The 10,137-nt window shown below is 52.0% G+C and overlaps 1 protein-coding gene across 1 annotated transcript; it reads left to right on the plus strand.

Annotated features, from left to right (window-relative positions):
* Positions 1–1,042: 1,042 nt before the first annotated feature.
* On the plus strand, positions 1,043–4,715 carry LOC123346604 (acetylcholinesterase-like; the record flags this gene model as incomplete). Its single annotated transcript, XM_044984079.1, has 2 exons — positions 1,043–2,544; positions 4,574–4,715. Coding segments are annotated over exons 1-2 (1,644 nt in total), but the record flags the coding sequence as incomplete, so codon positions are not given.
* Positions 4,716–10,137: the final 5,422 nt, after the last annotated feature.

Genomic DNA, 10,137 nt, shown 5'->3' on the forward strand with positions numbered 1-10,137 from the left:
AGGTGAGTCTGTGCTACCCAGGGCCCCACTGCCTCAGAGCTAGGGACAGAGAGGTCCAGGGAGTGAATGGAGTGGAAGAGCAGCTGGAATGGAGATCACTGTAAATAATTACCCATCTACTACCCTTTCCACAAACCCCACTCTTAGAGCTGGGGAGGGAAACCAGGAGTACAGCCTCCCAGCCTCCCTCTCCTCCCCCGCTCTAGTCCACTAGACCTCACTGACCTCTTAGAGATAGGGTCAGCTGGTGGAACTCTTTGCCAGAGGATGTTGTGAAGGCCAAGAGTATAATAGGGTTCAAAAGAGAACTAGATAAGTTCATGGAAGACAGGTCCACCAATGGCTATTAGCCAGGATGGGCAGGGATGGTGTCTCTAGCCTCTGTTTGCCAGAAGCTGGGAATAGGCGACAGGGGATGGATCACCTGTTCTATTCATTCCCTCTGGGGCACCTGGCACTGGTCACTGTTGGAAACCAGGACACTGGGCTAGATGGACCTTTGGTCTGACCTAGTATGGCCGTTCTTATGTTCTTATGGTTGATGCTGATCAGGGAGCTCAGCAGGGAGCTGGAGCATGAACAGAAAAGACATGGGGGCTGTATTTCTTAATGGGGATCTGGGCTGATGTAGGGAGATACCTCCTGCTCAGGGCCGGCTCCAGACCCCAGCGCGCCAAGTGCGCGCTTGGAGCTGCATGCCGCGGGGGGTGCTCTGCCTGTCGCTGGGAGGGTGGCAGGCGGCTCCGGTGGACCTCCCTCAGGCGTGCCTGCGGATGCTCCACCCGAGCCGCGGGACCAACGGACCCTCCGCAGGCACGTCTGCAGGAGGTCCACTGGAGCCGCGGGACCGGCGACCGCCAGAGTGCCCCCCGCAGCGTGCCGCCGTGCTTGGGGCGGCGAAATTGCTAAAGCTGCCCCTGCTCCTGCTGTCTCTATTTAGGTGGCTGGGACTGTATGGGAGCCAGTGCCCTCTAGAAGGCAAAGACCCCAAATCCCATTCCCTATAACTCCCTTTGGGGGGGGTTCCCTTACAGCTGCCGTGATGCTGGGACTACTCCCTGCGCTCCCCTGCCTGCTCCTCCTCTCCCTGATGGGCCCCAGCTCTGGCTCCGATGACAACAGCACTGTGGTGCTCACCACCAGCGGCCCCATCCGGGGCAAGCGCCTCCAGGCGGGCTCCAGCACAGTGATGGCCTTCCTGGGGATCCCCTACGCCGAGCCCCCCGTGGGGGCCTTGCGCTTCCAGAAACCGCTTCCCCACCAGCCCTGGAGCCAAGTCTTGGAGACCACCAGCTTCGGCAATGTCTGCCCGCAGGTTCCACTTCCTGGTTACCCTGAGGCCAAATTATTCACACCCACAATGCCACAGTCTGAGGACTGCCTCTTCCTCAATATCTGGGTGCCCCATCCCCAGCCCCCTGACCCAGCCCCCATCCTCATCTGGATCCACGGCGGTGGGTTCCACAGAGGGACAGCCTCCCTCGAGCTCTATGACGGGCGCTTCTTAGCCGCCACCGAGAACGTGATTGTGGCCTCCATGAACTACCGGCTGGGGGCGCTGGGCTTCCTGTCCCTGCCCCCGGCCGCCCCAGGAAACGCCGGCCTGTGGGACCAGCGCCTAGCGCTGCGCTGGCTGCGGGACAACGCAGCTGCCTTTGGTGGGGATCCAGCCCGTGTGATGCTTTCCGGCCACAACACTGGGGCTGCCTCAGTCGGCTTCCATCTTCTGTCCCCGGGAAGCCAGTCCCTTTTCACCCGCGCCATGATGCAGAGCGGATCCCCAACCTCTCCATGGTTTTGGACTTCACTCGAGGAGGCCCAGGAGAGAGGCCGGAGGCTGGGCCAGCTGCTGGGCTGCGCCGATGGTGACGACATCACCCTGGTGGGCTGCCTGCAGGGGAAGGAAGCAGGGGAGTTCCCCAAACGTGAGATCTCCGTCTTACGCCGCAAGGACCTGCTGGGCCTGCCCTTTGTGCCAACAACAGATGGGGATTTTCTCCCTGATTCACCATCAAGACTCCTGCAGGCTAAGCAGATCCAGCCTATACCCATCACAGCTGGTTTCACTGCCAACGAAGGCTCCTACCTAATACTCTTCGGTGCCCGCACCTTACACCCGGAGAACGCCAGCAACATCGGTATGGAGGAGCTGCTGCAGGTGTTGAGGCTGCTGGTGCCAGGGGCACCAGAAGAGGCCGTCCAGGCTGTGGCTCGGTGGTACAGCCAGGAGGGGGAGGATCAGGGCGAGGCACAGTATCGATGGGCCATGGAACAGATCGTTGGTGACTACATCGTTGTGTGCCCAGTAGCCGAGGTGGCTAGGCAGGCAGCAGAGGCCGGCAATCCCGTGTTTGTCTACAGCTTCGACCAGCGCCCCAGTGTATTTTCTACAGCAGAATGGACAGGGGTGCCACACGGCTCTGAGCTCCCCTATCAGTTCGGAACTGTTTGGTCCCTGGCAGGAGCCAACTCTACGCACACAAAGGCTGAGGAAGTCCTGAGCCGCACGCTGATGCAGTACAATGCAGAGTTCGCCAGGACCGGGTAAGGGAATCCCCCACAATCCTCTGATCCCCTGAGCCAGACCAGGAGAGCAGCTGTCACTCTTTGGCCAGGGGAACACAACATCCAGGAAGACCCGGCTCAATGCCATGGCAAAGAACAGGTCCCTTTGGGAAATAGTTAATCTAATGGGTTGAAGCCCATGACCTAGAGCTGATCTTACTTCAGGGAGGTAAAATCTGAGCCCCCTGAGTCCAAGCTAGTGATAATTCCCTTCTTCCCTCACCAGGATGTCGGTAATCCCACAAATACATGCATCCTCATTCAAGGAAACATGGCTTTTAGCTAGGGGATGTGTCCGTGCTACAAACACTATACAGGCATGGCTACGTCAGCTCATCATGTCAATACAGCCTGCAGCAGCAAAAGGGGTTGCTCCAGCAGTGGAGGAACATCACCTGCCCAAAAATCAGAAGCGAAATTAACAGTAGCGTCTTTCCATTGACATAACTACAGCTACCCTAGGGGCTAGGTCAGCACAGCTGTGGCAGTCAGGTGTGTGGCTTTTTCCACATCTCTGACTGAGATAACTGTGGCAATTTAGCATTTAAGCGTACACCTGGCCTTAGCTACCAATAGATCCTCCCTTCCACCAAAAACAAGCAAGCAAGACTCCAAAAGAAATCTTTAAAATTAAAACATTCCCCATTCTCATCTTAACCACCCAGTTTGGATCCGTTCACTCCCAAATTAGGGAAGTGAAGAAAACAGCTGTGAAAATTAAAAAGATAATATCCAACACATAGAAGAAAAGGGAAGTTGATATTAACGAATATAAATCAGACATTAGGAATTGTAGAAAATTGATAAGAGAAGCAAAGAGACACAGAGAGAAATCTACGACCAGCAGAGTTAAGGACAATAAGGAGTTCTTTGAATATATTAGGAAACTAGAATTCTGACTATGAGATTGGTCCATTACTAGCTGGAAATGGCAGAATTATCAATCGTAAGGCAGAAAAGGCAGAACTGTTCAATAAATAATTCCGCTCTGTATTTGGGGAAAAAACCAGATACTATAGTCTCATTGCATGGGGATAACACTTTTTCTATTCCACTAGTATCTCTGGAGGATGTTACATAGAAACTACTAAAGTTAGACATTTTTAAATTAGTACACCCTACATCCATGTGTTTTAAAAGAGCTGACTGAGGAGCTTGCTGGCCTATGTTGATTTTCAATACATCTTGGAGCACTGGGAATGTTCCAGAAGACTGGATGATAGCAAATGTTGGGCCCATTTATAAAAAGGGTAAATAGGATGACCTGGGTAACTATAGGGCTGTAGCAAAATTGCAGCCAACTCAGGGCAGCTTGTGGCTTCAATCTCATGGAGTGCAGTGGGACATGGTGGCCATTTTTGGTTAGGGCACCATGTGACATTGTCCTATTTGGAAGAACAAGTGAGAGAGGCCATCTTAAATGAGGGCAAATGGTGGCTTCAGACAATCTACCTTTTTAGAGCTTTTTATTGGTGCCCCCATAATCCCTAACACTTCAGTGGCCTTCCCTGCCCCCCCACACACATATTGTTCAGTTCCCCACTCTACCCCTCCCAATTTCTCTGAGCACAAATGAAGTCCATATTCCCTGAGTGTGGCTTCAGTCCCAATCCAAACAATGGGAAACAGTGGCCATCTTTCCTAGGGTCAGTCTCTCTTTGGAAAGGGCTGGAGGCCAATGGTAGCCATCATGACTCATGGCAGCCTGTGGCTTCAATGTCATCAAGATCAATGGGAAATAGCAGCCATCTTTATAAAAGGAAACCTGTAGTGTCACCCCATATGAGGAGGACAGGCGGAAGCAGCCATCTTAACTTAGGGCAGCTTTTTTTTTCCCCATGCTTTTTGGAAACAATAAGGATGGCAGCCTTTTGGAAAGGAGCCAAACTTTGCAAATTGGCTCCTAATGACCCCTGCCTCCAGGATGTCACACTTTGGCCAGAGCAAGTTCTCAGCCTTTCCAAGCCCAGGTACTAACCTCTATGTGGTGTGTTTAATTTCTCCCCAGGATGCTCACAGGGGATGAGGGCAGGGGAAGGAAGTGGACCCAGTATGACCCCATAAAGCAAAACTTCTTCCACATCAAAATAAACTTGGCCCAGATTAAGGAGATACCCCGCACGCAACGCTGCAGCCTCCTAGCATCACTGCTCACAAAGGAGCCGAGCCCCACAGGTGAGCATCACCAGGGTGAGCCGACAGCATCCCTAGAGAGGAACGGTCTGTTGTTCCCCATTCCTCTGAGCCAGCCACTCGCCCCCCCCCCCCACTCCTGGTGTTGGATTGGAGCTGGCACCTCATGGGGGGGAAGGACCCCAGATCACATTCCCATTTCCATGAGATCTCCTGGCCTCCTAGAGGTTCCCCATTCTCCTACCTGGGGGAGATCTCACATCCCCTGAGGACTCCAGAACCCATCTGCTGCAGGGAGCCACAGGTTCTGACCCATCTTCACTAGGTAGGATGATGACACCCATGTTTCCTGTACCAGCACAACCCCAATGCCCCCATTCCAGCTAAGGGAGCTTGAGCTTGGAGTGGGATTCCCAGCAAGATGAGTGGGAGTAGAGGGACGGATCCAATGACAGAGGGAACTGGGGGCAGGTGGCCTGCAGTGTCACTGAAGAGAAAAGAGGCAATGAAAGAAACACAACTGACTCTTGGGAGGGGCACAGCTTCTGTTTAACTGTGTAGCACAGGGAGCGAAAGAAAATCCAATAGTCACTGGGAATCCTGTGTGCCAGGGGACCTCTTATGGGTGGCAGAACAGAGCCTTGCACATTGGATACCGGGGTTCACAGATGCTACAAAACACGGGAACTCCACCAGCACAACATCCTCTACTGCTACAATATAGCAATGTGGGGGTATTGGGGAAAGCTCTGATTGTGCGGGGACAGTCCCCTGCTGAGCCCCCCATGCCTCTCTCTGCAGCAAAGCACCCCCTGGTGCACAGGGATTAGCACTGACCGTAAGGGGAGAGCACCCCATACTGAGCCCGTGCAGCACCTGTTCCCCTGCAGGTCTGCCCTCCCATTTGCAACTAGACCAGATGCTGCATAGTCTGAGCTCATCCCTGCTGCTGTTAACCCCACTTGCTGTGTGTCCCGCAGGAGCAGAATCCGGACGTGCCCAGCCCGGGGGGCCGTGAATGAAGAGCTGAGCAATCCCCTGAAGAAACCCTCCCTGCAGACAAGAGCATCCAGTGCTTACTAGCACCTGCTGATTCACTAACAAGGATCCTGCTAATAAACCTCCTGGGAATCCACAGATTCACCCTCCCTCTGTAACTCCTCCACCTCCAGTGCATTAAAGCATATTTAGTGTGTAGACAGTATTCTGGTGTGTGAGCTTGATTAGCTGCTTCTGAGTAGTGGGGGACAAGGAGAGTGTGTGTGAGTGTGTTGGGGGTGTGTGGAAGTTAAGTGGTGAGATAATGGGCAACAGAGATTACACTGAACAGCGCACTGATACACAGTTACCCTCCCACCAACAGCACAAGAAGAAGAACTCCACATGGACTCCTCCTGAGGGTCGAAATGACAGTCTGGACCTATACATTGAATGCTTCCGCCGACGTGCACAGGCAGAAATTGTGGAAAAACGACATTGCTTGCCTCACAACCTAAGTCGTGCAGAACGCAATGCCATCCACAGCCTCAGAAACCATCCTGACATTATAATCAAAGAGGCTGATAAAGGAGGTGCTGTTGTCATCATGAACAGGTCTGACTACCAAAAGGAGGCCGCCAGACAACTCTCCAATACTAAATTTTACAGGCTACTTCCCTCAGATCCCACTGAGGAATACACTAAGAAACTGCACCATCTACTCAGGACACTCCCTACACTAACACCAGAACTAATCAACATACCCTTAGAGCCCCGACCAGGGTTATTCTATCTACTACCCAAGATCCACAAACCTGGAAATCCTGGACGCCCCATCATCTCGGGCATTAGAACTCTCACTGAAGGACTGTCTGGATATGTAGACTCTCTACTCAGACCCTATGCTACCAGCACTCCCAGCTATCTCCGTGACACCACTGATTTCCTGAGGAAACTACAATGCATTGGTGACCTTCCAGAAAACACCATCCTGGCCACCATGGATGTAGAGGCTCTCTACACAAACATCCCACACGCTGATGGAATACAAGCTGTCAGGAACAGTATCCCTGATGATGCCACAGCACAACTGGTTGCTGAGCTCTGTGGCTTTATCCTCACACACAACTATTTCAATTTTGCTGACAATATATATCTCCAGATCAGTGGCATCGCTATGGGCACCCGTATGGCCCCACAATATGCCAATATTTTTATGGCCGACCTGGAACAACGCTTCCTCAGCTCCCGTCCACTCACGCCCCTTCTCTACCTACGCTACATCGATGACATCTTCATCATCTGGACCCATGGGAAGGAGACTCTGGAAAAATTCCACCACGATTTCAACAGCTTCCACCCCTCCATCAACCTCAGCCTGGACCAATCTACATGGGAGGTCCACTTCCTAGACACCACGGTGCAAATAAGTGATGGTCACATCAACACCACCCTATACCGAAAACCTACCGACCGCTATGCCTACCTTCATGCCTCCAGCTTCCATCCCGGACACACCACAAGATCCATTGTCTACAGCCAAGCACTGAGGTACAACCGTATCTGCTCTAACCCCACAGACAGAGACCAACACCTAGAAAATCTCCACCAAGCATTCTCAAGACTACAGTACCCACATGAGGAAATAAGGAAACAGATCAACAGAGCCAGACGTGTACCCAGAAGCCTCCTACTGGAAGACAAACCCAAGAAAGAAACCAACAGGACTCCACTGGCCATCACATACAGTCCCCAGCTAAAACCCCTACAACGCATCATCAGGGATCTACAACCCATCCTGGACAATGATCCCACACTTTCACAGGCCTTGGGTGGCAGACCAGTTCTCGCCCACAGACAACCTGCCAACCTGAAGCATATTCTCACCAGCAACTGCACACCGCACCATAGTAACTCTAGCTCAGGAACCAATCCATGCAACAAACCTCGATGCCAACTCTGCCCACATATCTACACCAGCAACACCATCACAGGACCAAACCAGATCAGCCACAACATCACCGGTTCATTCACCTGCACTTCCACCAATGTAATATATGCCATCATATGCCAGCAATGCCCCTCTGCTATGTACATCGGCCAAACTGGACAGTCTCTAAGGAAAAGGATAAATGGACACAAATCAGACATTAGGAATGGCAATATAAAAAAACCTGTAGGAGAACACTTCAACCTCCCTGGCCACACAATAGCAGATCTTAAGGTGGCCATCCTACAGCAAAAAAACTTTAGGACCAGACTTCAAAGAGAAACTGCTGAGCTCCAGTTCATCTGCAAATTTGACACCATCAGCTCAGGACTAAACAAAGTCTGTGAATGGCTTGCCAATTACAGACCCAGTTTCTCCCTTGGTTTTCACACCTCAACTGCTAGAACAGGGCCTCATCCACCCTGATTGATCTAACCTCGTTATCTCTAGCTTGCTTCTTGCTTGCTTATATATACCTGCCCCAGGAAATTTCCACCACTTGCATCTGAAGAAGTGGGTATTCACCCACGAAAGCTCATGCTGCAAAACGTCTGTTAGTCTATAAGGTGCCACAGGATTCTTTGCTGCTTTTACAGAACCAGACTAACACGGCTACCCCTCTGATACTAGAGATTACATGGAGAGGTAAATGATGCTCTGGGGTTTGAAGAGGCAGATGACAAAGCCCAGAGATCACATGATGCACCCAGAGCCCTAATAAGAACCCAAGAGTCCTGACTGCCCGACCTCCCCACTCTAATGCACTAGACCCCACTCCCCTCTCCGAGCTGGGCTAGAACCCAGGAGTCCTGGCTCCAAGCCCCCTGCTCTAACCCACTGGACCCCCTGCCCCCCGTAGCGAGTGCTCAGTGGACAGTGAGGAAGAGCCCTACGTACCAGGGAGTGTTGGGAAATTGGCAATTATAGGATACAAGCAACAGAGACAGGTTTTTAACCAGCTAGTTGGCAGCACAGACGACAATCGTCCCGCCATTCCCGGGAAGGAGAGGAGGCACAGGGAGAGCTCCCCACACGCACACAGCGCCCTGTCCCCACAGCCCACATCCCGGCACAGATCCCCTCTGTGGAGCCAGGAATATGTGGTCCAATCAGCTCTCAGCCTACCTGCTCCAGGACTGGTGGAGTTTGGGATGGGGCATCTGCCCACCCTGGGGGGCTGGGCTTGTTATGCTGGGTTTCTCAGAACCCAAAGCCATGGTAACTTACCTGTTTCTTTCCAGGTGGTTTCAGGAATAAATCAATGGGAGCACAGCTCATCCATCTGATAGATAATTGGCACAAGCAGGAGTGTGCACGTGCACACACACACACACACACACAGAGTCACAATATGTTTAGAGCATTTCAAAACGTGTATATTTCCCTAGCGTGACGAAATGGTTTGGCGGAACCAGCAGCCGGGTGTCCGACAGGCGCTCTCTTCCTTCTTAGTGCTGCAGAGCTTAGATGTCAGGTCCTTGCCCAGAGAGAACTTCCCTGGACTGCTCCAAAGCAAATTCTTTTGTCTAATCTTTTATAGCTAACTTGAAACAAAGCACGGAGCTAGTGACCCCTAGAGGGTCAGCATAGCAACCTCTGCTACATCACCAATTCTCATGTCAACAAACTACTCCTTAGCTCCAAACATTTCTAGTCATAACAACCATATGCCAGGGGCACTTACAACCATACTTACAATCTGTTTGTTAATTCCTTGGGGCAGCCGGTGTAGGAAACAATCACTTGAGGCCAGAGAGCAGACAGCTAACCAAAACCTCCATTTTATTTACAGAAACAGAGAGCTCACTCAGCCGGTTGAAACCGGCTGAGCTATCCCTTAATAGTCTAACTCAGTTGCCATAGTAACAAAACCCATGACAACCAAATACACAACATATTCCTCCCCCCCTAATAAGAACATCCCCTAAATAAAACACACACTAGACTAGAGAAGGAGGGTAGACTGCCTCCATTCCCGGCTAAACCCTGGGGATTATTTTGCCCCATAACCGTGGGTTCGCCCTAACTAAAGATCCAGCCGATGAGAAGGCCTTCTGTCTCTAGGTGGATTACGGCGAACTTCTGGTGTTGTTGCACCCGAAAGAACTAGGGGCTCAGGGTCCGCAGCACGAATAGGTGAGGAGGTGGTATCAGCTCGTGCTGGGCAAAGGGGTATCTCAGCTGCCGGCAGTAATGGAGGAGAACAGTCAGGAACAGGTGACTCATGATTCGGTGTCTCACCAGGAGGGGTGAAGTCAGACCCCTCAACTGCAGATGGGTCCTGAAGACTGGCATGACCTGGCAACAGCTGATCTACATGTCGCCGCCAGGTAAGATTCTCTGCAGTCCGGACTGTATAGGAAACAGGTCCTGTTTGAGTGATGACTGTGGCCGGGACCCATTTAGCTCTGGAAGTATAATTCCGAGCCAAAACTGGCTGTCCTGGGCTAAAGGTTCGGTCTTTTGCTCTG

This window comes from Mauremys mutica, chromosome 12 (assembly GCF_020497125.1).
Source record: "Mauremys mutica isolate MM-2020 ecotype Southern chromosome 12, ASM2049712v1, whole genome shotgun sequence".
Classification (NCBI taxonomy): Eukaryota; Metazoa; Chordata; order Testudines; family Geoemydidae; genus Mauremys; species Mauremys mutica.